Consider the following 27,858-nt stretch of genomic DNA (forward strand, 5'->3'; position numbering starts at 1 on the left):
CAGGCAAACATGATGGGTGGGTCCTTTGCAGGGCTTGCGGGACGTGGGGAAAATGACACAAACAAAGGTAAAGCCACAGCTGCTGCTTCTACCTTGAGTAATAATGTCCTTTGTCCCTTACCCAGGAGTTTCATGTCTTCTGCAGCATCCATGAAAAGGTAACAGACTATTACTAATCAGTAATAAACAGTAACAGTTTATTAGTTTGTAAAATCTCAGGTGCTGCCCAGTTCTAGTCAATATGTGAAGTGCTACTGAGAAAACTGAGCAGAAAAGGGGAGAGAGGGATTATGGGAGGGCTTGCTATTTTAGATAGGGTCGTTAAGAAAGCCCCCTCTGATGAGGTGACATTGCAGCAGAAACCTGAATAAAGTGAGGAAACAAGCCATGTGACTATTTGGGAGGAGAGCATTTCAGCCAGAGGGAACCACAGGGCCAGGGGTCCTAGAGCCGTTGTTAGAGGGAGAAGGGCAGAAGATGAGGCCAGAGAGACTGTCAGGGGCCAGAACCCACAGAGCCTCAAAGGCCCCGTAAGGCATTTGCAATGTACCTGAGTGAGAGAACCATAGATGGGTTTTGACCAGAGAAGTGGCCTGCTCTGATTTCTCTTTTTAAAGGATGACTCCGATTGCTGTGTGGAGAATAGCCAGTAGCCCTGGAGACCAGGGTGGAAGCAGGGAGCCAGTGAGAAGGCTCTTACAGTAGACCTGGTGAGAGAGGAGAGTGGCTTCTCCTGGTGGTGGGGTGGAGGTGGTGAGAAATGGTCGGCTTCTTGCATTTTAAGAATAGAACCCACAGGCTTGCTTACGGATTGATTGTGAGGTGCGGGGAAGAGGAGTCAAGAATGACCCAAGATTTTGTTCTTTGCAGCTGCAAGGATGGAGTCAACTGAGATGGAGAAGATGTGTGAGGGACAGGTTTGGAAGGAATCAAGAGCACCTTGAATAAGCACGAATGAATGAAAATGAATAACTGAATCACTGAATATCTTCTTTCTCCCAGTCGTGAAATAAAAATCTTGTCCCGCAGGCAGCACCCTATGTGCCTAGAGCCAGAGGTGGAACCTCCCCTCGGAAAAGGCGGTAGTGGTTCCTTTAAGAAGGCCTTACCCCGCCCCCCACGAGGTCCTGCCCAAGCACAGTCACGTGACCCGCGATTACGCACAAGGGGTGGGCCACTGGGTGATTTGAAAGCCCGGCGCGCACAGCACGAGCGGCGGTTCGGCCTGTCCCTGGGATGTCGGTGTTGCGGCCGCTGGACAAACTGCCTGGCCTGAACACGGCCACCATCTTGGTAGGCGTCAGCAGCCCAGATTCTCCCGCCCGCCTTTCCTCCCAGGCTGTGCCTCAGCCGCAAAGTCCCCTGCGCTCTCTGAGGTGCTGGCGTGGGCTATTCTGGCTGGGGTGTGGTGGGCCGGAGAGCCACACTCTAAACCAATCGGAGTAGCCGCCCTTCTGAGGCTGAGGGACGTCCCCACCAATAAGTGCGCAGTTTCTGATTGGTGGGGCGGCTGGGCGGGGCGACCGCGCGCAGGGCGGGGTGCCGGGTGTCCAAAACTCGGTTTTCCCGCGTAGAGGGATCGGACCTCCGGGAGAGACGAGGCCTTTCCAGGAAGGGTCCGGGGAGGTAGTGAGTGCTTTCCGGACAGGACCGGAGAGGGTGCAAACCTCGGGCCCTCTGCCGGAGTCCTCTCGGTAAAAGGGTGCCTCGCGCGCTGGAGCCAGAATCTTGGGTTCGCGGCAGTCCGGGCCCTCCAGCGGGACTGCTGTGTCCAGGTATCAGTCGGTCGCCTTCTCTCTCTGGGCAGCTGGTGGGCACGGAGGATGCTCTTCTGCAGCAGCTGGCCGAAGCGATGCTCAAGGAGGATTGCACATCGGAGCTGAAGGTGTAAGTAGCCTTATGCTGGGGGTGTCCGATCGCTGGCCTGGGCTCAAGGAAGAGCGGGGTTGGCTGTAGGGGGACCACCAGAGAGGCGGTCACAGGTGGAGCCGGTTGACCAACCCCTCAGAGACTCCGTCCTAACGCGTGATCTGTCCCCGTCCAAAGGCATCCTCCATCACTGTCACACAGTTTTTCTCTTTTCCTCTAGCACTTGTCACTATAAGAAGTTGCCATGTTTCTTTACTTGTTTCCAGTCTGCCACCCCTAGGGACCCCAAGGTCAGCCCCTTGAGGGCAGGGACTTTGACTTTTGCTCATTGGTGAATCCCCAGTGCCTTGAGCAATACTTGGCACAGAGTACATGCTCAGATAACCCCCAAATTTGGAGAAAAAGTAACTAAAGTATATTTTGTTTTCCTTTTTCTAACTGAGAGGGAGTAGAAACAGCTGCTGGCAGGAGTCAAGTGACTGAATACATGTGGGTGTCATTCTCCCTGATAGAAAGATTATGTTCCCTTATTCTACCTAGTATGGGGCATTTCCAATTCCCACAGAGGAAATACCCTCTAGATTTGGATCATTCTCCTTCAACGTAATCTTTCCCTCAAAATAAAGATTGTTCATATGTCCATCTGTGCTCTACCTATGTTGCCAGGCTCTTTGGCTATAGAACACCAAACACAATAACCAATAATCTCAAACCCATAGCTCAGAAATTGGAAAGGATAAAAAAAAAATTAATTTGGGACTTCCCTGGTGGTCCAGTGGTTGGAACTTTGCGCTTCCACTGCAGGGGGCACGGGTTTGATCCCTGGTCCAGGAACTAAGATCCCGAATGCCATGGGGCAAGGCCCCCCCCAAAAAAAAGTCAAAAAAATTAATTTAATTAGCATCAGAGTAAATGGAAAACGTGGATAAAATTGCCTACATTCAGCAAGATGGAAACCATTGGCAAAAAAGAGCCACATGACATGCAAAAAATCTGATGAAGAACCCACTCTGGGAAAAGGGGAAGAAAGCTCCTTTTTGAGTGCTCTGTGCCATTGAGGAATTTAATAGGAACATGAATTTTTTTTTTTTTTATGCGTTACGCGGGCCTCTCACTGTTGTGGCCTCTCCCGTTGCGGAGGACAGGCTCCGGACGCGCAGGCTCAGCGGCCATGGCTCACGGGCCCAGCCGCTCCGCGGCATGTGGGATCTTCCCAGACCGGGGCACGAACCCGTGTCCCCTGCATCGGCAGGCGGACTCTCAACCACTGCGCCACCAGGGAAGCCCAGGAACATGAATTTTTTAAAGAAGCGTTCAAAGACCAAATAATAACACAACAGACTGAGAGGAAAAGGGAGGTTGCAGAGCTAAGGACAAAAAAGGTGAAAAATAATACCATATGAGATCTATCTAATAAATACATAGAAACAGCAAGGATCAGAGTAGATGTGGTTAAAGACTTAATTATTTACAAAGAAGAAAGATTTGAGAAAATTACAGCAAAAGTATTTGAAGTGTAGTAGAAGACAACTTCCCTGGAATGAGTGAAGAGTTGAATTTGTCCATTTAAAAGGGTACATATATCTTGTTCCAGGAAAAACGGACAATTATTTACTTCCGAAGTAAATAATTCTTCAGACTTTTAGGCAGGAGAAGCAAATCACCCATATGGTCATCTGTTCATTCTGTTGTCAAGTATTTTCGGCTCTCTGCATTTGTAGTATTTGGCAGGAGCTAGGTTTGACCTTTTGTGGTTATGTGGAGCCACGTGACTAGTTCTGGCCAATGAGTTGTGAGCAAAAATGATTGTCTCCTTATTGCTGAAGCATTTAGTTGCCAGTGAGAGACCTTCCTCAGTACCCTTTGTCTCTCTCATGTTCTAGAGTGGCAACTTCATTAGCTGAGGTCCGAAGTTATGGTTAGAGCAAAATATAAATGTATATAATAATACCATTAATAATAGCAATATAAATTACATTTGTAAGTTTTGTCCAAATGGTAAGGTAGATTATAAGAATGCTAATTTTCTCACTTTTCTTAATAATAGAGAATCAATCCCATATAGGTAGAATCAAAACTGTTAAAAATGATACCAACTTACTCATTTATTTTTTTAATTGGGTTCTTTGAGGAAATAATTTCTTGTGATTAAAAAATAATTTATCCAAAGTTCATCTTTTTTTTCAGTTCTACTTTAGTTATTTTGCTTCCACTAAATTCAGATAAAATTAATACTATTATCCTATTTTTATTTATTTTTATTTTTTATCTTTTGGCTACACCATGCCCCTTGCGGGTTCTTAGTTCCCCGACCAGGGATTGAACCTGGGCCATGGCAGTGAAAGCTCTACATCCTAACCACTGGACTGCCAGGGAACTCCCTCCTATTTTTCGATTACATCTACTGTATTCTAGTGTCTGAATGTGTATACATTGTGTACATGGAGAGATGTTTAGAAAAATGTTCTAAGGTTAATAGTAGTTATTTCTAGGTAACTGAACTTTTAGGAGTATGTGTTTCTTTTTTAACTTTTGTGTTTTGTATACTTTTTGGTATTCTTAAATTATAAGCTGAGGGGTGGGGGGCAGATGAGTAATAGTCATATGTGGAAATGGGCAGAAGTCGAGGATTCAAAAAAACCCTTCAGGTGGGTATTTGACAATCCGAGACTAAGTCCAGACAAGAATGATGAGGGTGACTTGCCCAAGGTCACATAGCTGATAATTGGCAGACCTGGGATTTGGGGCCACTTCTGTCTTACTCCAAAGAGCTTCAATCTTAACACCTGAACTTCACAGTCCAACACCCTCCCCCGCTTCTGAGCCTGGTCTCCCTCCCAGCATGCAGTGTAGATGTCTAGCCTCATGCCATCTTATATCCAAAACTCCCTCTTGCCAAGGCAGTTACTAAACTTTCTAGCAGGGAGAGTAGAGCAGGAGTCATCTGGATAGGACCAGCTCTGCCCTGTCCCTGTGCTTACCTGAAAAGTCTTGCTTCAGGTGAATAGGAGAGGAGCTCTTGACAGCCTCTTCCCTGTGACGGGCGGCATGTGAACAGTCATTGTGATGTGGGTACGTATTTAGTCCTGCAATTTCTTGTTTTTCAGCCACTTGGCAAAGTCCCTCCCTCTGCCCTCCAATGTGAATCGGCCCCGAATTGACTTGATTGTGTTCGTGGTCAACCTTCACAGCAAACACAGGTGAGAGCCAGAGGATGGGGGCTGCCAGGCTCAGGTAGACCTGGCACGGGGATGTGCTGGGACAGTGGCCTCACTTGTGATGGGAAGGAGAGGAGACAGGGAGAGGCTACCTGGGGTTAACTTAGACGGTGAGGAGTGGGGAGCCAGTGGCCAATGCAAGATGTTTAAAAGACACTGATAAATGCCAGCAGTGTCATCTGTCATTTGGTTCTCTGAGGCCTACTGTGTATCCCTGACAGCAGGCACAGACATGAATGAAACAGACCCTGTCCTCAAGGTCCATTAGGGGAGGAGGCTAGACTTTTGAACAGACAGTTACAGTACCTGCGATGGGTACTGTAAAAAGAAGGAAGCGTGGGGCGGTGAGAGCCCAAACAAGACCTCTGAGTCTCAGGACTTAGGTCAGGCTAGACTTCCCAGTGGAGGTAACATTTAAGTAGACACCTGAGAGATGACGAGAAGTTAGCCAGGGAAAGATGAAAGTGAGCAGAATGTTCCAGGTGGAGGGTTAATGTAAAGGGCAGGAGGAGTGTAGTGTGTTTGGAGGACTGTCGAGGCCTGTGTAGCATCAGAGCCAGTCTAACGTGGGGCCGTGGCAGTGGCAGCATGGGTGGTGTTGATGCTGGTGGCCTGATCCGGTCTCCCTATGGTGCTGGCAACCCTGGGGACAGGACTGCAGCCAGCCTAGGGAGTACAGAAGAAAGGTCTGCCCTCTCCCTCCTCGGGGACAGCTGGCTAAGTGCGGGACACAGGGTCCAGCACAGAAACCAAGGCAGATACCTGGGCCTGTGGTAGGGATCAAGGGAAGGATGTGGTGGAAACACCTGGGAATCCAGTGGCATAGAGACACCAGATACCTGTAGTGTCAGGACCAAGTCCAGACCGCACTACCTGACCGGTTGGAACCAGTCAGCGGTGACTTAGGCCCAGGTGAGGCTGAGATCTGCCCATGGTTGCCAGAGGTCCCTGGCTCAGCAGATCTGTTGCTCTTTGGGTGAGATCTCTCTGTTCACCAGAAGGGACACTGGCCCAAGTCTTTGGAGAGATCCTGCTTCACAGCCACGCTTAGGGGCAGGGCCGCTGTTGCTGTTGGCCTCAGGCTGTGTTCATTCAGGCTGAAGCCTGACCTTTGAGATGGCTTTTTGTCCAGGAGACCACAGGTTCCTTCATCAGTCCCTGGACACGAGTGAATGAAAGCCTCAACCCAGAAGGTCAGGGTGCTGTTGCTTAAAGGAAAAGAGTGTTTTCATATGATTGATATGACTTAAAATCACTGTAATCTTATTGGAAAGCAATTCAGCAATACTTATCTACACTTAAAAAAGACACATGCTGTGACCCAGCCATTCCACTTCTAGCATCTGTCCTACAGAAACACTTGCTTGGATATGTAAGGACCTGTGGGAAAGAAAATGCGTGCAGCATCTTTCGTAACGGTGAGCAACAGGAGACCGTTTAAATGTCCATCACAGGGAAAGTAGTTTGTGGTACTGTGTGGTCATTCCAAAGAATGTAACAGAGTTGTCGAACCCAGTTAGACCCAACTGGATTCTGGTGCATATCACTGTCTGTATTTGCATATGAAAAATATTCCAGAAGAATTACACCCCCAACTGTCAGCAACAGTTATCTCTGGGGAGTTGAAACTGAAGGTGGCGCTGGAGACGGGGACTTTTACTTTTAACTTATACACCCATATTTACTGTTTGATTATATTACGAACTTGAGTCACTTTGTAATTAAAAGTAGTTTGGGAAATTCCCTGGCGGTCCAGTGGTTAGGACTCCTCGCTCTCACTGCCGAGGGCCCACGTTCATCCCTGGTCGGGGAGCTAAGATCCCACAAGCCGCGTGGAGTAGCCAAAAACAGAACTACCATCGGACCCAGCAATGCCACTACTGGGCATATACCCTGAGGAAACCATAACTCAAAAAGAGACATGCACCACAGTGTTCATTGCAGCATTATTTACAATAGCCGGGTCATGGAAGCAACCTAAATGCCCATCGACAGGTAAATGGATAAAGAAGATGTGGCACATATATGCAATGGAATATTACTCAGGCATAAAAGGGGACGAAATTGGGTCATTTGTGGAGACGTGGATGAATCTAGAGACTGTCATACAGAGTGAAGTAAGTCAGAGAGAAACAAATATTGTATATTAACACATATATGTGGAATCTAGAAAAATGGTACAGGTGAACCGGTTTGCAGGGTAGAAATAGACACACAGATGTAGAGAACAGACGTATGGACACCAAGGGGGAAAAGTGCCGGGGTGGGAGGGGGGTGGTGGGATGAATTGGGAGATTGGGATTGACATGTATACACGGATGTGTATAAAATGGATGATTAATAAGAACCTGCTGTATAAGAAAATAAATTAAATTTTTAAAAATGTAGGGTTTCCCTGGTGGCGCAGTGGTTGAGAGTCCGCCTGCTGATGCATGGGACACGGGTTAGTGCCCCGGTCCGGAAAGATCCCACGTGCCGCGGAGCGGCTGGGCCCGTGAGCCGTGGCCGCTGAGCCTGCGCGTCCGGAGCCTGTGCTCCACAACGGGAGAGGCCACAGCAGTGAGAGGGCCGCGTACCGCAAAAAAAAAAAAAAAAAAAATGTAGTTTAAAGATATGAAAGGACAAAGTATTCCTCTAGGGCTGTTTCCTGTCACCCTCCTCTCGTTCTCTGGCCTCTCTGGGAGCAGAGGCGGGGCGGCTTCTGCTTTCTCTGTTGTGAGGTTTGTCCTCTGCTTTGTTCTCTTGCCCTGGCTACTGCAGCCTCCGGAATGTTGAGGAGTCCCTGCACCATGTGGACGCCGCCTTCTTCCTGGGGAAGGTGAGCTTCCTCGCCACAGGCGGTAAGTGCATCCCTCCCCCACCACTCACCCCCTCCCTCGCCAACCCAGGGCAGGCTGCGGCTGGGCCTGTGGTGGACTCCTTGCAAAGGCAGCCTGGGTGATGGAAAACACATGCATTTTGGAATCTGATGTTGTCAGTCTTTATAAAGCAAATCTGAGCTGATCAGTCTGCCAAGTTAATTCCGCTGAGATAACGGCTTAGAGGTGCCTGGTGGCTCTCTGTGGCTTTCAGAGTAAAATCCAGACTCCTGTAAAGGCACAAAGTATTTTGCAGTTTGGCCCCTGCCTTCCTGTTTTACCTCCTGTTACTCTTCCCTCTGGCTCAGCTTATAGTTCTCTGAAACTTGGTAATATTAACAGTGGAAATAATAATAGCTACCCTATATCGAGCACTCACAATAGACCAGACACTGTCCTAAGTGCTTTGTTTCTATGTTACTTAATCTTCACAACAGGTGCTACTGTAGTAGGTACTATTTTCTCTGTTTTGCAGCAGAGGAAACTGGTCACGAGGTTAGGTAACTTGCCCAAGGCCCCACAGCTGAGCAGTGGTAGGGCAGAGATTCACACGTAGAGAGTCATATTCCAGAGCCCATGCCTTTCATGATTGTACCATGTGGCTTCTCTCAAATACTTTTTCCTCTTCTTTATCTCGCTAACCCCAATTTCTGCCTCCTGGGGGACCTGACCAGCCCTGCAGTCTGGGCCCTCAGGGTGTCCATCCCACACATGCCTCTGTCAGAGACTCCTAACCCTTCTGCCTACACTGACGGTGTGCCTGCCCCGCCAGCGGCACTGCGAGCTCCTTGCAGGAAGGGCCTGGTGCAGATTTTTCTCAGTAAGCACTGGTGGATAAATGGACACCAGGTCACTTCCGTGTATTCATTCATTGAATCTCTATAGTAACTCAGCAGGGTAGGGGTCGTTACTATCCTCATTCCACAGACGAGGACATTCGTGGTTTTATCGAGCACTCTCTCCGAGCTCCTTCGGCCTGTTTTCTGATCTGATGATCTCGACTGCCCTGAAAAGAAGGCAGAACAGGATTGTCACCCCACTGACTAGTAAGAAACTGAGGCCCAGAGAAGGGAAATGAACTACTTGGCCCAGTGCTTCCTAGATTACAGTCATGAAGGTAGAGATTACAGGCCGTGGCTTCTTTGCAGCTGGGCGGGAGAACCACTGCAGCATTCACCGGAACACCGTCACGAAGCTGGCCCACACCTACCGGAGCCCCCTGCTCTTCTGTGACCTGGAGGTGAGGACCCCGAGTACGCGGGTTGAGGGATGGGGCAGTCAGCACACAGGGGCCGTGGCAGGGATGCTTCTTGGAGGCTCGCTGAGTACCCTGGTGAAGGGGGTCCTGATGTGGAGACAAGATCCTCGTTTGAATCCTGGCTATTCTGCTCGCTGTCCTTGGGTGGGTCACCGAAAGCCTCGGGTGGGTCACCGTAAGCCTCGGGTGGGTCACCGAAAGCCTCGGGTGGGTCACCGTAAGCCTCGGGTGGGTCACCGAAAGCCTCGGGTGGGTCACCGTAAGCCTCGGGTGGGTCACCGAAAGCCTCGGGTGGGTCACCGTAAGCCTCGGGTGGGTCACCGAAAGCCTCGGGTGGGTCACCGTAAGCCTCGGGTGGGTCACCGAAAGCCTCGGGTGGGTCACCGTAAGCCTCGGGTGGGTCACCGAAAGCCTCGGGTGGGTCACCGTAAGCCTCGGGTGGGTCACCGAAAGCCTCGGGTGGGTCACCGAAAGCCTCGGGTGGGTCACCGTAAGCCTCGGGAGGGTCACCGAAAGCCTCGGGTGGGTCACCGTAAGCCTCGGGTGGGTCACCGAAAGCCTCGGGTGGGTCACCGTAAGCCTCGGGTGGGTCACCGAAAGCCTCGGGTGGGTCACCGTAAGCCTCGGGTGGGTCACCGAAAGCCTCGGGTGGGTCACCGAAAGCCTCGGGTGGGTCACCGTAAGCCTCGGGTGGGTCACCGAAAGCCTCGGGTGGGTCACCGAAAGCCTCGGGTGGGTCACCGTAAGCCTCGGGTGGGTCACCGTAAGCCTCGGGTTCGCACATGTAAAGCAGGGTGATGCTCCGTGTACATCTTGAGCTCTGCTCATACACCAGGCGCCATCACCTCTTGCTTTTGCGTCGTTCTCTCTACTAATAACTAAGTCTTGTGTGTGTGCCTGTGGGTCCATGTTAATATCTCACTTCCCTGCTGGGGTTAAGTGCTGTGAGGTCAGGCATCTTGTCTGCCTCATTAACCAGCAGTGAAGGTGCCCAGTGTCCCCCTTACATCCCTGGATTGCAGACCTTGTCTGGTCCCATCCTGGGGCAGGGGGTCTAGCAGGCAGCAGAAGGGGAGGCTGGGTAGGTGGGCAGGTGGTTGGATGGATACATGTGATGTTAGTTCTGCCCTGACTTGCTTCTGTGGGTGTTTCTCACGAGGGTGAATGCTCATTGTGGGGTCAGCGCAGCAGATTTCTATTTTGCTGTTGAATTTTGCTCTTCAGCCTCTCTTTGTGCGGTACGGAACCTGATGACTTTTTGCTAAAGGGTCCTCAGCAGGAGTTGATGCTGCTGCCTCTGGGCTCCCAGGGCCTGGGCTGCCCCACCCGCACGCCAGACCTGCTCAGTTGGTTTTGAGATTCGTTTTAAAGATTTGTGTTTCTGCTCTGTTCTGGGTCTTGCACCTGTTCCCAAAAGCAAAGTGATGTCGTAAGAGGGAACTGAGTCAGTATGTGGTCCCTCATCACCAAGGGTTCTTACTCTGGGGTCTGTGGACCCCTCTGGTCGGAAGGGAGAACAATTCAGGGGATTTGCGGACCTGGACGAGGAAAAAAAATTACTTCTTGCTTTCACTAACCTCTAAAAGAAATTTATCATTGTGAATGTCGGCAAGAGATGTCAGTAGTATTAGCAGAACCTGTGACTGTTAGCAATAGAAGCGGCGGACGTTGCCATGTCCCATGGGGATTGGGGCAGCTCTCATTACTACTCCGACACTGCAGAAGACATTAGACCTGCCCTAGATCTCATTCAGCGCATCGGTTAAGATGTACAAATTTGTGTTTCACACTTGATGACTATTTTAAGAACCCCGACTAGACCGATGCTCTGATCTCACAGGTAGGACCTGAGGCCCGGGGCACCCCTGAGGAGCCTGTCCCTGCAGGCTTTCCTCACAACAGGAGAGGCGAGACATACTCGCAGTCACACAGCTAGGAAGTCAGCGGAAGAGCCAGGTTGGCGTGCAGCTGTCCTTTTCCTGTCTTAGCGGGCTGACTGTGTGGCTTTGAACAAGTCGACCCACCCCCAACACACACACACGCACACACACACACGCACACACGCACACGCACACAGCCTGCTTTCTCTTGGCTCTGAAGGGGAATCGCCATCTTTGCTCCACAGCAGAGGTGCGCGTGGTACTGCAGTTCTGTGTGTGGTCATGAGGTGGCAGGCTGTACCAGGTCCTGGGTTGTCCTCTAGCCTGAGAACTTCTCTCAAAAAAGGTCTGGGGCCAGACTTTCTATTTCCAGCCAGCAGCAGCCCTGCTGAGAACCTGGACCTGGCATTCTCTCATACAAAGCACCCAGTGTTTGGACAGTCCGCACTCCTTGTACCGCTGTTGTCCTGTTCAGGGCACACTCCCCCGCTTAATCGACTTGGAGCCTCACCGCATTCTGAGGCCTTTGCGTGGCAGGAATTATTAGCCCCGTTTTACATGTGAGGAGAGACCCAGGGAGGTGTGGGATTCGCCCAGTGAAATTATTTCCCAGCTCCGCCGATCAGGCCCTGTGCTGGCCCCTGAGAACACAAATGCCTCAGATATTGGCCCTGCCTCTCAGAATCAAGCAAAATAGACCGACATGTAACATACGCAGCAGGAGAAGGATTTGCAGAGCTTTGGAAGCCTGGCCGTGGAATTCAGTCCTTCCTTCCTGTAGGTGACGGGGCGTCATGATAGGGTCAGAAGTGGGATTTGCGGGCCACGTCTCTGGAGTATGATGTGTGATGGGAGGAGGCCTGGCCACAGGCAGGAGGCCTCGGGACGAGGCTGCTGCGGGAAGCAGACCGTGGAGTCCAAGTGAGAGCAGCAGCAGTTTGGAGGGACAGTTCAGAGGCAGAGGCCACAGAGCTCAGAGGACTTATTCAGCAAGTATTTCTGGACTTCCTTGGTGGCGCAGTGGTTAAGGCTCCACCTGCCAATGCAGGTTCGAGCCCTGGTCCGGGAGGATCCCACATGCCGCAGAGCAACTAAGCCCATGTGCCACAACTACTGAGCCTGCGCTCTAGAGCCCGCGAGCCACAACTACTGAAGCCCGCGTGCCACAACTACTGAAGCCCACGAGCCACAACTACTGAAGCCCACATGCCTAGAGCCCATGCTTTGCAACAAGAGAAGCCACCGCAATGAGAAGACCGCGCACCGCAACAAAGAGTAGCCCCCGCTCGCCGCAACTAGAGAAAGCCCGCGCACAGCAACGAAGACCCAATGCAGCCAAAATAAATACATTAATTAAAAAAAAATAAAACAAGTATTTCTTACATAACCTACAGTGCGCCGAGCATTGTTCTAGGCACTAGGGAAGCAGCATAGAGCAGAACAGTTTTAAAACTCCCAATTCTGTTCTAGTGGAGGAAACAAAGTGAGGAAGTAGAACGTATGGCATGGTAGAGAATGGATGTGACCTGTCAGCTAGTGGTAAAGTGGCAAGATTTACATAGGGGTTGAAGGGGCTCACTAAAAAAAATGACCTGTAAATAAAGACTTGAAGGAAGGCGCCATGGAGTCTCCTGGTGGAAAGGCCCACTAGGTTGGAGAAACAGCAAGTGCAAAGGCCCTGAGTTTGGAACTTGCCTGCTGTGTTCAAGGTCCACAGGGAGGCATGGGTGGCTGGAGCAGAGCTGTGAGAGACGAGTCAGAGTGACTGTGGGGCTTTGTGGGTCGTAGGACAGGTGGTGGCTTTCACTCTGAGTTAGACTGGAGCAATGGAAAGTGTGGGGCTGGGCAGGGGGAACACAGCCTGACTCGGGTTTTAAGTGGGTCCCTGCAACTGTTGGGAGGAGAGTGGACTGAAGGGAAACGAGGGCAGAAAGAAGGAGATGGGCCTGGGGACTGTGTCTGGAAGAGTTAAGAGTGGCCTGGGCTCAGTGGTGTCTGGGGAAGAGGGAGATGAGATGGTCTGTGATGCTGGGTGTTTCCAGGGCGGGGCCGACAGATGTGCTGATGGCCTGGATGTGAGACAGGAGAGGAAGAAGAGTCAAGGTCGACTCTGGAGTTTTCAGCCTGAGCGACTGGAAGGATGGGGTTGCCTGTGGCTGAGATGGGGGGCGACTGCAGTTTGGGGGGACTCCCAGGAACTCCGTCTTGGGCACACCAAGACTGAGGAGTCTGTTAGATGTCTACACAGAAACCAAGCAGGCAGCGGCACGTGTGTGTCTCACATTCAGAGGAAAGGTCTGGAGATGCAGTTTGGCCATCCTCAGCAATTAGATGGTTTGAAGGTCACGGAGCTGGATGAGATCACCTGGGGACCGAGCGTGGGGGAAAGAGATGCAAAGGCCAAGCCCTGGGACCCCCAGCAGTTAGATGTCACACAGAGGAGGGAGCGGCCTGTGGGGTGAGAGGAGAAGCCACGGAGGGTGGGGTCCTGGGAGCCAGGTGGAAAAGACTTGTCAAGGGGAGGGAGCAGCTGCGTCAGATTCCGCTGAGAGGAGACTCAGTACGGTTGAGGCCATGTGATGAGGACTGACGTCGCCTCTGGATTTAAAACCCAGGATGTCGTGGGTGGCAAATGGTGGCGGACGTGGGGATGCCTGATCACTAGCTTGGGTGACTGGGTGGATGGTGGCGCCCTTTCCCCAGTTAGAGAGGGAACAGGGGAAGGGGGAGATGCTTCTGAGGCCACCTGTTGGTCAGGGGAGAACATCTGAGCATCACTGTTTATTCCTCAACATTTGTAATGAGCACCTCATCTGCCGGCGCCATCGGATGCCAGGCCCTAGGACAGTCTTGTCACCCCTGCCTAATCCCACGGCTCCTCTGGGCCCACCAGCCCTTCAGAGGCCCTGATATAGGAACCGTCTGTTGACAGTGCCTCCTTGTCCTCAGAAAGGGCCACTCTCTACCCACCCCTCCTTTCTACCCCTGTGAGCGTCTTTCTCAGACAGATCCCAGGTAGGGAAGCCTTTGGGGCCTACTGTACCCCGGCGTTGGTTGGGACTAGCCCTGGTTCAGATGCCAGCTCTGCAGGCACTAACTGTGTGCCTCTGGACAGTTGGCCTAACCTCGCCAGCGCAGCTTGCGGGGCCTTCATTTCTTCTGGAGCAAGGGTCATCGTCTCTGGTATCCCTGGAGGGTGTTTGAAGGATTCGGTAAACTAAGGTGGTTGGAAACGGCTCGGCGAGGTGTGGCGCGGACAAGGGCGTGGCCATGCTGGGCAGCGGTGCCCCGAGCTGTCCCCACATCTCAGCACCCCGCTGCCCTGGGCAGCCCGCGGAGCTGCTCCACGTGAGAGGAGCAGGCCCCTCACCGCCGTTCTCTGCTCTTCCTCTGCAGATAGAAGACTTTCGAGCCACCATGGCGCAGCGCCTGGTCCGCATGCTGCAGATCTGCGCCGGCCATGTGCCCAGCGTCTCGGCCCTGAACCTGCTGTCCCTGCTGCAGAACTCTGAGAACCCCTCCCTGGAGGACCTGTGAGGGCCACCAGCCCCCGGGCTGCCCCTCCCCAGGGCTTGGTGCCCGGCTCAGTAAACAGTCACTGGTGCCGGGGCTTGACAGGCCGGGGTCAGCAGGCAGTTCCCTCAGGGCCCAAAGTCCTCGAGCTCCAGCAGCACGTGCTGGGGGCAGGGGGTGGGGAGGGAGCCCAGCTGGTGGGACTGCAGCCCCCCTCCCCCTCCCACGCTCACTCCAGCAGAGCCCCAGGTCTTCGTCCATCTGACGTGTTCTCTCTCCACTTAAGACTTCAACTGAACAAAGGGTCCGTGGCTAAAAAAAGTTTGAAAATCACTGGTCTCGTCCACCACTCTGATTTTACAGATGAGCAAACTGACTCAGAACAATCAGGAGTCGGGTAGGGGGAGCTTGGACTCTGTGAGCCCAGTCGGACTCTGCATCCTGGCCTTGCCATGCCTGGTTATAGGACCTGGCTGTTGCCTCTTGGGGCCTCAGTTTTCCCAGGTGTGAAATGGAGATTGTTCTACCTACCCTGTTGCGTTGTGAGGATCGTATGACATGGCGGAGGTGAAGTGCCTGAGGTTGTATTACTCTTGCGCTTGTTTGAGCGCCTGATGTATTTCATAATAAACGTGTTAATGCTTACACAGTGCCAGGTAAGCTCTCAGTGAACAGTTATTTGAACTATTATTTGAAATCACACAGAGCTAAGTTCAAAACCTGGTGCACATCCAGGAGTTACACTGTGAAGCCTTAAGGTTGTGAGAATTCAGTGAGAGAATCTGAGGGCTGCTTTCTGGGGTGGCAGCAAGAGATTGTGCCATGACCATTGCTTTCCTTCTCTTTTGGGTCTCATTAGAATGTGTGGAAGTGCCGGGATTAGAATCCAGAAACCCTGGCCCCCAGATCTGGGCTCCGGCTGCTCCCCCGTGGCCGGCTGGGCACGCATGTGAGAGCTGGGGGGTGAAGAGGAGGCCTGGTGGGAGAGGCCTCAGGAGGAGAGCCAGGTCCTGGCTACCTTGGAGCGTGACAGCGCCCTCCCAACCCCGCCCCGCTGCTTGTGCCCCGGCCTGTCCTCCATCCTCAGGCCTCAGGACCGACCGGCCCTGCTTGATGCCTTGGACGGTGCCAGCACTACAGGGCCTCTGCTTTGACGTCACCATGGCAGCCGCAGCTCATGCTCTCCACCGAAGGATGGGCCAACCTGAAACTCGGTGCAGGCGTCATAAGGGTAGGGCCCGCCTTTCTCCTCTCCTTGGGTTCCTTCCAGACCTGGCCCAGCGCCCGACCCCTCGTGCGTGCTTGGTAAGGTTTGCAGATGCCTGGCTGTCTTCCAGGGAGCCCCCTCAGCCCACCGAGAACCTCAGCTGCCAGCTGTGGAGACTCGGTTCAGGTCCCAGACGTCACCCACCCGACGTCGCAGAGCTTCACACTTCACAGAGCCCTTCTCACACAGTCGCTCCTGCCACCCTTCCCGCAGACCTGTGAGGTTGACAGTGTTTCCGTATTTCAGTTAATGAAACTGAGACTGTTGTCATCAGAGGCTTATCCACAGTCGCACAGCTAATCGGAGGCAGAGACAACCTCTGGCCCCAATTCTCTGCTTTTTCTCTCTGGTTGTTCTCTTAGGCACCTAATCGTTGAACAAAGGTTTGGGCATCTCTGCTGGGCAGGCCCTGAGCTGAGAACACAGAAATGGTGGACACACAGGCCTTGAGCCAGAGAAAGCAGGCGTTTGGAAGGGCAGTCTCCTATTAGCACAGGGGGAGGCTTCACAGAGGGGAGGGCGGAGAGCAGGCCAGGGGACCGGCCCACCTAAGGAGGAGGATGGTGCAAGCCTCAGGCTCCAGCAGGCCTGGGGCACAAGGATCGCCCAAGGACTCGCAGCATCTGGGAAGGGAAGCCAGCTTCTGTGCTGAGGTTGGGGTGGGTCTGGCTTGAAGGAAGAGGCTGGCAGTAAAGGTGGGCAGTGAATCTGCGGGGATGGGCTGGATCAGCAGAGGTCCAGGAGGCCAGCCTTCCAGAAGGACCCTCGGCTCCTAGAAAACAGGCATTGTCTTCAGCCCCTCAGGAGCCTGGGCCACAAAGGGCAGGGCTTTGCAGGGCTGCATGGGTGGAGGGGGTGGGGAGGAGGCCTTTGGGGGATGGAGCGTGGTGTCCAAGCAGGAGAGTGCAGCGGTGTGGGCACAGTCTGCCTGCCTCTTCTGGGCTAGTCATTTTGCCTGGAGACAGGTGGGGTCCTCCCCATACACCCGCCCCCACCCCCAGCCAGCATGAGGCACTCTCTCGCTCTCTGGTCCCTATGCCACGTTTTCTTCGCCACCTGGTGCCATTTAATGAGAAATGGCGTGGCACCACGTTCTCCAGCCGAGGATCTGGGAGCCTTCCAAGTGCTGGGGGAGCGTGACGCTGTCACTGCTGTAAGCTCCAGCGAGCTTGGCGTGGGGCCCTGGAACCCAGAGGCCGCCTCTGCCTCACAGCAGAGCTGACCAACCCCTAAACGGCTGCCGGCCACCCTCAGGCCCACTGCCCCCAGCCGGGGAGTAGGGGCCAGCAACATTGTCCAGGAGACAGTTTGACCGAGGGAAGTGACGGAAGACCAGTCTACGCCCCCGTGGTGCCCAGAATTGGCGCTTGGTGCTGTGGAGGGAGATGGGAGAGGCTGTACTTGGCTTCTTACTGATCTCCCCATCTCAGGCAGGTCACTTATCCTCGATGTGCCTCAGTTTCCTCATGTGTAGAATGGGGTCAGGCTAATTGATGCCTTTCTTCCAGCCGGTTGTGAGGACTGAGAATCAGAAGCTGTTATCTTAAACATAAAACTCCAAGCAAATGGAAGACTTCTGGGGCTGGCCATGGTCACAGGGTGATCACGTTTGAGGCAGTTATTGAGGGTTGGCATGGACCCCTGGGCAGCAGGTCCGAGTGGGTGGGCAGCCCAAGGCTCCCGGAAGGGATGCCCTTCTGCTGGGCCTGGGAGCTGCCCGGCCCAGGCTCTCTGAGAGCACAGAGGAGGGAGTGAGACGTTTGGGCCCCCGCCGTGTGGATGAGGCATCCAGGCTGTCAGAGGGGCTGGGCTTGTTCAGGGTCACAGGTTCTTTTGTGTCCTCAGGCCACCTGGTTGTGGGCAGCCCTGGAGCCCAGGCCCAAGGAGCTCACATTCTCCGTAGGAGGCGGCCCAGACGCAAGCATTCAGGCCCGGGTCTGCCCAGGAGGCAGGGCCTTCCTGCAGGGAGGGGGCTCCGCAGCATGGCACCTATGTCTCCACCCCTCAGCGAGCAGAGGCAGGGGCAGCCTGGCCACAGAGAGGAAGTGATGCAGTGGGAAAGGACCTGGCCTCTGAGTCCCATTGACTTGGGGTCTGCGGCCAACCTGCAGTGTGACCTGGGGCGGCTTACTTCCCATCCCTGAGCCCCACGGCCTGCTGAGGTTCTCCTGAGCTCAGAGAAACTGAAGTGCCTGACACCACAGCTGCCGCATGCACACCCTCCAGGCCCTCCACTGACGGTGGCCCCGAGGGTTGGGTGGTTGGGTGCAGGGATGCGGTGGGCAAGGTGAGCGCAGGAGGTTCTTGAGGTCAAGGCCCCCTCACACCTGGTGCCAGGCCAGCACAAAGGGACCCTTTCCAGAAGGTGCCTGCTGACTTAAACACTGCCCCCACCCCAGCCTGCCATCCGTCAGTCTCCCCTGGGGCTATGCAGAGAATCATTGTGAAAGGACTTCTCACAGACACTTGGAGAGGCTGAGGGAGACAGTGTGGTGGGCTCTGCACATCCCAAATCTGTGAATCCTGATTGAGTGTGACCCTACGGACGGGGGCGTCCCTGACCTACTCTGGGAGGGAGAGGGGGTGGGCAATGCCCAGGGCCTCTGACCTGGGCAGGAGGCAGCCTTCCCTGGGGGGTTCTGGGAGCTAGCATTTGGTGGAGGCTTGGTCTGACTGCATAACAGCCCTGCCAGCCCAGGCTCAGAGGGGTTGCCCAGCACTTGGTCCTCTTCTGTGCCGGACCTGACCCCACCCCCCCCAGTGTCATCGACCCCCAGACGTTGTATCGTGGGAGCGGTGGTGGGAGAGCTCAGGGACCGAGGGGCTGCCTGGCTCATCCCTTTTCCTTCTGAGCTTGCTCTGTTCTTTGCAAAGTAAGAATCACAATTCCACCTCCCCCCACAGGATTGAGGCAAGGGATTCAGGTGACACGCAGGGCACAGGGCCAAGCAGGTGGTGAGCGTGCATGCTGCCGGTCCCTGGGCCTTGCCTGCTCCTCCCCAGACATCTTCCGGGGTCACTCGCACCTCTGTCCCCCTGTTCCGAGGTCTCACCGGGCCTTTCCCAAGTCTCTGGCCCTCCCTGCCACCCTTCAGTCCTGAAGTTTTCTCCCCAGCACTTCTCACCTCCTCATCCACTGTATGGTTTTACTGTTGGCGTTTTGTCTCTGTGGTTCCCTGCTGTCTCCCCAGAACCTAGAACAGTGCCTGACTCGTAGCAGGTCTCAGTAAGTACCTGGTGTCTACACGCAGAGTCGGCCTGTGCGTCACACAGGGGCCAAAAGCCCCCAGGAGGCCCCGAACCAGCGGCCTTGTCCCTCCTGTGTGGTGCGAATGGCGCCTGCGGAGGGATGACCGCTGGGGAGTTCCCTGCTCCTCTCCCCCCCACACCCTAGCCTCACCGCCTCTGTCCACCTTACACACCTGCAGGCCTGGCCCCAGGAGGTGGGGACTCTCTTCCCTGTGGCCGTGAGGCTAAAGGGCCGGGTCTCCTGACCTCCCATGGAGGGCCGGCGTCCCCCAGCCTAGGGCCAGGCTGAGAGAACTGCCGGGGCTGCTCTGGCCAGGAACCCTTGGACTGCGTGTGTGTGTGTGTGTGTGTGTGTGTGTGTGTGTGTGTTTGTGTGCAGGGAGGCTGGGGGCTTGAGGCTAGGCAGAGAGGGCCTGGAAGAGCCTGGGCAAGGATTTTCTAACTGCTTCATGGATAGGCATGACCTGCCCTTGTATAACGGGTTCAGGGGGAGAGGGGCCCCGGGGTCTCTCTGGCCTCACCAGGACTTTGTACTGATCTCCCTACCTCTCCCACCCTCCTCCCAGTGTCCAGAGGCCCAACATCGCATCCTTCCCACTCCCTGGTGAGGGGCACTTTCTGGCAGTGTGCTGTATGTCAGAGCTAATACATGAGAAAGGCAAAGGGAATCACTACTCTGGGGGCTCCAGCTGCTGTGACAAAATGAGACGGAGCGAGCGGGACTTCCCTGACCGTCCAGTGGTTAGGGCTCTGCGATCTCACCGCCAAGGGCTTGGGTCCATCCAAGAAAAAGACAAAAGATGGAGCAAGAGAGCCAGCACAGCGCTCAGGACGGGCCCAGGGATGGGAAATGCCAACAGAACAATCCATACCACGTGGCCCCTCTATGAAACACAAGACCTGGTTTTCTCTATGCACGTACACGAGAATTTAAAGGCATAAAAATAAGACTGGGATGAAAGGCTCCAAAGTGAAAACAGACTCCCTCTGGGGGCAGCAGGGAAATGCCCCTTCTTACTCATAGGCTTCTGTATTGTTTGAGGGTTTTTTCATGAGACTGTGTTCAGATATTACTCACAAAATGACAAATAAAACTAATTTTTAAGTACAGAATACACGCATCCCGGGTCTCAGAGCACTTTCACATCCAGATCGGGGGTGCTGGGTCTCTCTGCCCCTGGGGACTGCCCCCACCATGACACTGAGCTTGTCCAACAGGCAGAGTTCCCTCACTTCCCCCATCCTGTCCTTGAGGCACGAAAGGCACAGGCCACACTTTGTAGTCGGCTGGACACAGACCCCACCCAGGCCACCTCGAACGTGCTGGGTCATCCCTTTGCCCCTCAGAGCCCTTATTTCCCCATCTGAAATACTTACATGATGATAACACCTGTGTCAGAACCATGGGGAGGGTGTTTTGGGGGGCATTTCAGGGATACAGATCAAGGGAGACTCCCTTTTCCCTGACAGACTCAAATTAATCGTCTTTATAAAAAAAAAAACTCATCATTGAATGAAAACTTGAGAACACTGATGATTCCATCCGAAGGGTTTTTCAGCAACAAAGTCCCTCGTTTTCTGCTTCAACATGCATTGAGGTGATGATACCAAATTATTTAAAGTAAAAACTATCGAAAGAACAAGGGAACTTTGCTTGAACCACGTTGATTTTTAGAAAGTTTAACTCTTCTCTCTTGCTCACATCTCATAGTTAAAAAGTGACGTAGAAGACGAATTTTAAAAATTAATTGACTTAAGAGCTATGTGAAAAAAAAAAAAAGAATACGTTGAGGAATAACTTTTTACCACGTTGGTCTGATGGTGAAATTTCTCTTCTTAACAACTCCTAAGTTGTCCAGAGATTCGAGGCCTCCCACTTCCCTGTTTAGGAGGCGCAAGTGAAAAGGTTTGTCCTGAGCCAGGTGCCCGCACGCTCCATCGACACGTGTCCTGTTGTCTGCTCCGTCCTCAGCGCCTGGCTGTTCAGGCACATGGGAGGCACCCAGGAAACCTTTGTGTCAAACCTTTGAGTGGCTCCGCTTCTCCCTCAAGGTGGCCTGCACCAGAGTCCACGACCAGCAGCGCCACAACTCTCCACGGTGAGATGCGACAGAGGCCGGGGCAGCCCCTGCCAGTGATGGCTCAAGTAAATGATCCCAGACCTGGCTCCACCCTCACCCAGGAATAGGTTCCCCCTCCAGGCTCCCGACACCCAGCCCCCTCCACTGGGGTTAAAAGAGATGCCTGATGCAAGTAAGGGCCCTGGGGTAACAGGTAATAACAGCGTCCTTAGCGATGGCGATGGGGCGGGGATTGGGGCGCAGTCTTCCAGCCTCGCCGCCGCCCCTCTGCCCCATAGGAGGGCCTTCCCTGCCCTGACTCCTCTGCAGCTCCGGGCTCCCCACCCCCTCACCACACACCCACTCTCACACCCACACCCACCACCCCAGACCCACTTCTCCTTTGCAGTTGCCCCACCGCCTACACCTTCCTGCCACGGAGTTGCTGGCCCGTACGTAGGGGACGGAGAGGCAGTGGGCCAGGGCTCCCCAAGGCCGGCCAACTCAGGGTTCTGTGTGAGTCCTAGGTCCCCGGAGCCAGAAACCTGGGGGCCGGCCTTGCTCCCCTCACTCCATGGCATCCCTCTTTCCTCCTAAACAGCTGCTGGCTCGTCCCCTAGCCCTAGGCTATGGTGCCAGCCTCCACGGTGCCAGCTCTGCTTACTTTGTCCAGTCTCCGACTCCACAGCAGCCGGGGAGAGGGTCCATTCTAAGGCACAGCTCAGAGAATCTCTCCCGCACTCAGACACCTCCTGGGCCCCTCACTGCCCCAGGCCTGCGGCTTGAGGCCTGGCCCTGCCCATCGGCAGCCTCCCCCTGAAGCAGTGGCCATGCCTGTTCCCAGAGCAAGCTTCCCCTGGCTCCTCTCTGTGCTTCTGCCCTTGCCCATCCCCTCTCTCTGCCTGGAAGGTTTCCCTCCCCCTTGAACGGCTAAAGATCTACTCCTACCCCTAAGCCCCCTCCCTGCCCCCGGGACAGTTACTCTTTCCTCTGTGCACCTCCAGCCCTGAGTGCTTAGGGGTCTGGTATGGCCCACCATGAGGCTCTAAGTCCGTGCTCCATGCTGAGGCTCTCTGCCAGCCCCTGCCCCCAGGGAGGGGGCAGCATATGTCCAGGAAGGTCGAGGGGGCTTGTGTGTCTGTCTGAGACTCAGTCTGAGAGACACAGGTGAGAGACAGGTGGGTCTGCCCCAAACACCAGGGAGTAGAGACAGACAGGAGGGCCTCGGTGAGACACAGAGGCGAGAAAGCCTGGACACACACAGCCCTGAGAAAAAGGAGTCGGGTGGGTGAGCTGCCTCCTGCCTACCGGACCTTGGTCTGTTCGTCTGTCTGTTCATCTGTGGATCTGAGTGTCCCTCCTGCTTAGGATCTGGAGACCGAGCTGTCCCTGAACCTACCCCGTCTGTGCCCTCTACTCCAGCCAGTGGTTCCTCGCTAACCATAGTCAGGCAAATCTGACTATGACACGCCTTGCTTAAAGCCCTTCATGGCTCCCCAGTGCCTTTCCAGCTGGAGTCCCAGCTTGTCTCAGTCAAGGGCCTCTGGTCCCAGCACTCCCTGGCCTTCATAGTTAGGCCCTTGCTCACACTGGGCGCTCCCCTAGACCTCACTCCACCTAGCAAACACCTTCCCATCATCTCCTCCACAAAGCTTTCCTGTCCCCTCCATGGTGATCATCTTCATTGATGCCGCTGCCGTGAGGCATTGTCTCCCCCGTCACCACCTCCAGTGTGGGAGTCGTCTGGGGCCTGGTACAATGTGGCCACTCAGGATGTGTTTGATGAACTGAGCAGCTCTGCCTGAGAAGGACAGGAGGGCTCCCCGGAGGAGGCAGGTGGGGGGGAGATGCCTGGTGAGCATGGTCTAGGACTCTGGGCTGGCCTTGGGAAGCAGGACAGAGGAGGCCACCCAGAGGTCTGTGTCCCGATTAAGGGGCCCATCCTCTGCTCCCCGAGAGCAGGCCCTGGTTTGAGCCCCAGCCTCATCTCAGTGCCCAGCAGAGGGCCCGCCCAGTGGTTGTCTGGAGGTGATGGTTGAATGGAGAAACCACAGATAGAAGGTCTGGGGTGCCGGGGCCCTGGCTAAGAGTGGCCCCACCTGGTCTAACCCCAGCAGGCAGGAGGGCGGGGTGGGTGGTGGCCCCGCCCGGTTTCCTCCCCATGGGGCAGCCGAGGCCAGACTCAGCCCCAGCGGGGTAGGCAGACAGGCATGGGCTTGGGCAGCATGAGGAGAGGGGCAAGGGACCTGAGGGGCAGAGACAGGCCAGTCGCCCCGCCGTGCCTGCAGCCCCAGTGCTTCGACCTGCTGGTTCGCAAATGCGTGGCCTGCAGCCTCCTCCGGACGACAGAGCCTAGACCGGGTAAGAGTTGAGCCGCGCTCATGGACGGCACGCAGGGCGGCCCTGAAAGGAGAGGGAGGGTTCTGCCAGGAGGACCCCGCCCTACCAGAGTCACAGGCATGACCCCCACCTGTCCCAGGACGTCGGGGGGCATCGCGTTAACGGGCGAGGAGGGGGACCTGTGGGCTGGGGCCTGGATGGGGACCAGCCATCGCCGCCGCGTGGCCCTCACGGCCCCCTCTCTCCCCCTCCCCCCTGCCCTGCCCCGTCCGGCTGTCCCTCCCCTCCGCGGCCCAGCCTCGCCTCCCTCCGACCCTCCCCCTCCCCGCTCGCCTCTCCCCTCTGCCCCGTGCTCTGCCTGCCCGTCCCCTCCAGCAGGTGGCCCGAGCAGTCTGGCGCCCGGGACGGCGCTGCAGCCGCAGGACTCGGTGGGCCCGGGAGCCACGGCCGAGGCCGAGGCCGAGGCCGCGCTGCCGCTCCCGGCGCTGCTCTTCGGCGCCCCCGCGCTGCTGGGCCTGGCGCTGGCCCTGGTCCTGCTGGGCCTGGTGAGCTGGAGGCGCCGACGGCGGCGGCCCGGCGCGGCGGCTGCCCCAGACGCCCTGGAGGCCCTGGACGGAGACCAGGATGGTAAGTTCCGCGTCTAGGGGAACCGAGAGGGCTGGGGGCCGTCGGAGGGGAGACATGGCCCTTGAGGGGCAGGGGCAGGGTAAAGGCGTGGGGGAGGTCTGAAGCGGAGGCAGGGCTCTAGGGGGTGATGCAGACAGAGGGGACGAAGAGTGCGCTCTGAGGGTCTCAGGCTGAGCAGGGAGAAATAATCCTGTCCCAGACCCCGGTCCAGGCGAGGGACACAGCTCTGGCGTCCCAGACTTGTGTGAGGAAGAGACACAAGGCTGGGGAGCCCGGTCGAGGGAGGGGGTCTGTCCTGCCCTCTCTCTGGACAGCCAGACTGGTTCCCACCCCTCCTCGCCCTCTCCCATTTTGCCAGCACTCTCAGCACTTCCTGTCCTGAGGGCCTATCATGGGCCACCCTCCCCAGTCCTGCCAGCGGGGCTTCATCAACTGACTTCTCTCTCATAAGTCAGAGGGCTGTTCCTCCAGGGAGGCTTCCGGAACAGGGATGGGGGAAGGCTGTGACCCAATCCTGACCCTGCATTCCCCTCCCACCTCCCCAGAGCCCCTGGACAGTGACAACGTCCTCTCCCTGGGAACCCTGGATGCCACAGCTCCCATCTGGCTTCCGCCCAGTGAAGACCCAGCTACCACCCCACCTGCCCACAGCGTACCTGTGCCAGCCACAGAGCTGGGTTCCACTGAGCTGGTGACCACTAAGACGGCCGGTCCCGAGCAACCGTAGCGACAGAGGGGGCAGGAGGTGGTCCCTGCCCTCCCTGCGGGCCATCAGCCAGGGGCTTAGAGATTGAATTCGGTTCTTCACCCCAGCTCTCACCCATCCCTTTTCTGGGAACCATGCTGCTCCCCGGCTAACCCTGCAGAACCACAGGCACCGCAGACCACAGGGTTCAGACTGCATGGCATCGTATGGCATGTTAGCATTTGGCTTAAAATCATACCATCTATGGCAGCCCTCAAAGGTCGTGGCTAAGCTCTGTGCTTTCGAGTGGTTGGGGTACTCTGAGTAGGAGGTTTTTTAAAGCATGGGGAAGCCACCAGAAACCAGAATGAATCTAGGAAAATGATAGAGTGGGAGGATGCTTAATTTGTAGCTGGGTGTTGTATTTTTTTAATACTTGCTCTCAGAGCTGTCCTGCTTTTAAACTGATACAAATGGAAGCAATGGGTAACCAACTGACCTGTTTTCTTTGGGATTTAGTACAAGATGATTTTAAGAAAAAGCCTGAATTGTGCTGATTCTTTGGTATCTGTATCCTAGGGTCACCCCTGAGCTTGGCCCAATCTGCTAGGACCTATGATGCCATTTTCACCCTGGTGGCAGCTTCCAGCTTCCCCAGGCTGTAGCCCTCCCTTCCCTTGGGAGGAAGCCCTCTCTTCCCTTGGGAGGAAGTCTACAGCCTCTGGAGCTGGACTGCAGATTCACACTGAAGGCACACTGACAGGCATCTCCATCAGAGACCACCTGGAATCCCAGCTGCCTCCAGGGCACACTGGGCTGTACACAGGGCAGGGCCCAGGGTCTGCAAGAGGCTCCTTTGTTAGGAGGCCAGGGTAGGCCTCTGGCCTAGAACCAGCTGGACCTGATGTCCCTTGAGTGTCCTTCTCTTTGTGGCCTGTCTTCCCCAAGTGCTTGGGTCACTTGGCCACTCTGTGCCAGCCCCCTATGGTCACCCACCATCCCAGTGGAACTGTTCCTCTGACAGTGGTGCCCCTTGCCCTGGGGCCTGGAGCTGAGACCATCTCTTCCAGTTCTGGACCATCCTGTGCACTCAGTCAGCCGCTGACTCTCCTGCCGACCCTCCTACACAGGGACACAGGGTTAGAACCTCCTGACCTGGACTCCACCCTGGACAGTGTCCTTGGAATTTGTCACAGCTTAGCACTCTGGGAAGGCACGATGGACTGGGAATCAGCAGATGGGATTCTGAGTACCATTTTGTCCCACTTGTAGGTTCTTGACCATGTTCCTTTTTTTTTTTTTTTCCTTTGCCATGCTGCGCAGCTTATGAGATCTTAGTTCCCTGACCAGGGATTGAACCCAGGCCTTCGGCAGTGAGAGCTAGGAGTCCTAACCACTGGACCGCCAGGGAATTCCCATCTTGACCATGTTCTGTTCCGTGCATCAGTTGCTTTCTGCCCATCAAAGCTGCCCAGCAGACACCTGCCTTTCCTGCCTACCCCTTTCCCAGCTCAGAAGATAGTCAGCGGCCAGCAGTAGTTGGAGCCCCAGAACCTGGACTACCACATCTAAGTCTCTTCCTCTCCCTCCCAAACCCATCTCAGATGCCCCCTCCCCGCCCCCAGACCACCAGGTGGCTGAGGTGAGGTCAGTGTGCGGGCACAGGCAGGAGGGTGGGGAGCAGGCCCAGAACGGGCCCAGCTTTCCACTTCCCTCCATCTCAGGGTTGGGGGGCTCTGAGCTGTTCTCGGCCATCCGTCTCACCCCACCTTTTCTACCACAGCCAGGGGGTGGGCCCTGGAGGCGAAACAAGTGGGTGAACACCCCTGGGGTCCAGACACACAAACCTCTGGCACCACCGTGTCCCCAGTGAACCCCTAGTCCAGTCTCAGTTTCCTTTTCTGAAAAATGGTGGTGGGGGGTTGGACGCAAAGTTGTCCTCGTGGCCTGTGGCCCTCCAAGTAGGACTGAGAAGGCAACGTGGAGGATCCTCACTCCCCCACCCCCATTTTACAGATAAGGAAACTGAGTCTCTTTCCCAGAAGGAGAGTCATTGCTTTAAAAAGGCCTTGACCTTTTTTAAGACCCCTGTTGGTCAAATTGCTTTCCTGAAAATCTGGACCAGTTCATGTCCATGAGCAGGGATGATATGGCGCATTTTGCAGATAGGGGAGAATAGGCCCAGAGAGGTGAAGGGATCTGGCCCAAGATACAATAAGCAGCGGTGGAGCTGGGCTACACCTGGGCGCCTACCTGTCCGGAAATTCCCTGGCCCAGGTGCTCTCCTGGGGAGCATCAGACTCCAGGTGTTGATCCCAGGCTTTACTCCTTGTTTCTATCACTACTCAAAGATTTCCCTCCCCAACTGGTCTCTTTCTGCAGTAAGAGGGATCCACGATAGACTGGGAGAGCTGCTTGTTGGGATGGGAACTGAGGGAAGTAGCCCGCCTCCCACTAGCCTGTTTCTGGACAGTTTTTCCTGATGGAGGGTCAGGTGTCCCGGAGGTCCCCAGGGCCCCACGGGGGGGGGGGGGGGCGGGGTTGGCTGAAGTCTCAGTTCCTCCTGGGGCTTCCTGCAGGCACATCTCACTTCCTGCCCTGGCAGCCCTAGCTCCCGGCTCAGGCTGGGGGTGGGGAGGCCCAGCTGGTGAGGCCAGGGAGGAAGGACCTGACCGCTAACCTCCCTCTGTCTCAGCAAGGATGGCCCCCTTGCCTTTAGACGCTGTGGCATCTCTTTGGGCCTATCTCCCATATTCAAAACAGAGCCTGAGGACCAACCAGTTGTCCAAGATTAAAGAGGTCACGTGGAAAGTATGGTCTCTACCTCAGAAGTGCCTCTACTTCCTTCCTTCCCTGGAATGAAGACACCTTTCTGCCCAGGGCCCCCAACCCTTAGAAATTCCCTCTGGGAAGTGAGTTTCCCAGTGAGTTTCAGAGCCTGAGGCTCTGGTCTCAGGAGTTACCACTCCCATCGCTCATCTATTTACTGCGCCGTTGATCACACCAGATGCCAGCACGCCTGCTTTGTGCCAGG

General features: G+C 55.1%; 2 protein-coding genes across 6 annotated transcripts; both read left to right on the forward strand.

Annotated features, from left to right (window-relative positions):
• Positions 1 to 1,154: 1,154 nt before the first annotated feature.
• CENPM (centromere protein M) lies at positions 1,155 to 20,233 on the forward strand. 3 transcript variants are annotated; one of them, XR_004351941.1, is made up of 7 exons: positions 1,155 to 1,293; positions 1,808 to 1,887; positions 4,977 to 5,069; positions 7,848 to 7,927; positions 9,094 to 9,185; positions 14,480 to 15,827; positions 19,679 to 20,233. XR_004351941.1 is itself a non-coding variant. In XM_032647093.1 (6 exons), the coding sequence occupies exons 1-6, from the start codon at positions 1,237 to 1,239 to the stop codon at positions 14,618 to 14,620; spliced, it is 543 nt and encodes a 180-aa protein (XP_032502984.1). In that variant the 5' UTR covers positions 1,155 to 1,236; the 3' UTR covers positions 14,621 to 16,319. The 3 variants fall into 3 exon arrangements, 2 of the variants coding, with proteins under 2 accessions (XP_032502984.1, XP_032502985.1); XM_032647093.1 differs by lacking the exon at positions 19,679 to 20,233 and having other exon boundaries at positions 14,480 to 16,319; XM_032647094.1 differs by lacking the exons at positions 9,094 to 9,185; positions 19,679 to 20,233 and having other exon boundaries at positions 1,160 to 1,293; positions 14,480 to 16,319.
• Positions 20,234 to 23,329: 3,096 nt separating this feature from the next.
• Positions 23,330 to 27,330, forward strand: TNFRSF13C (TNF receptor superfamily member 13C). Of its 3 annotated transcripts, none has more exons than XM_032645797.1 (3): positions 23,330 to 23,533; positions 23,810 to 24,139; positions 24,685 to 27,330. In XM_032645797.1, the coding sequence occupies exons 1-3, from the start codon at positions 23,383 to 23,385 to the stop codon at positions 24,864 to 24,866; spliced, it is 663 nt and encodes a 220-aa protein (XP_032501688.1). In that variant the 5' UTR covers positions 23,330 to 23,382; the 3' UTR covers positions 24,867 to 27,330. The 3 variants fall into 3 exon arrangements, with proteins under 3 accessions (XP_032501688.1, XP_032501689.1, XP_032501690.1); XM_032645798.1 differs by having other exon boundaries at positions 23,331 to 23,533; positions 23,888 to 24,139; XM_032645799.1 differs by having other exon boundaries at positions 23,331 to 23,533; positions 23,891 to 24,139.
• Positions 27,331 to 27,858: the final 528 nt, after the last annotated feature.

Source organism: Phocoena sinus, chromosome 10 (assembly GCF_008692025.1).
Source record: "Phocoena sinus isolate mPhoSin1 chromosome 10, mPhoSin1.pri, whole genome shotgun sequence".
Lineage (NCBI taxonomy): Eukaryota > Metazoa > Chordata > Mammalia > Artiodactyla > Phocoenidae > Phocoena > Phocoena sinus.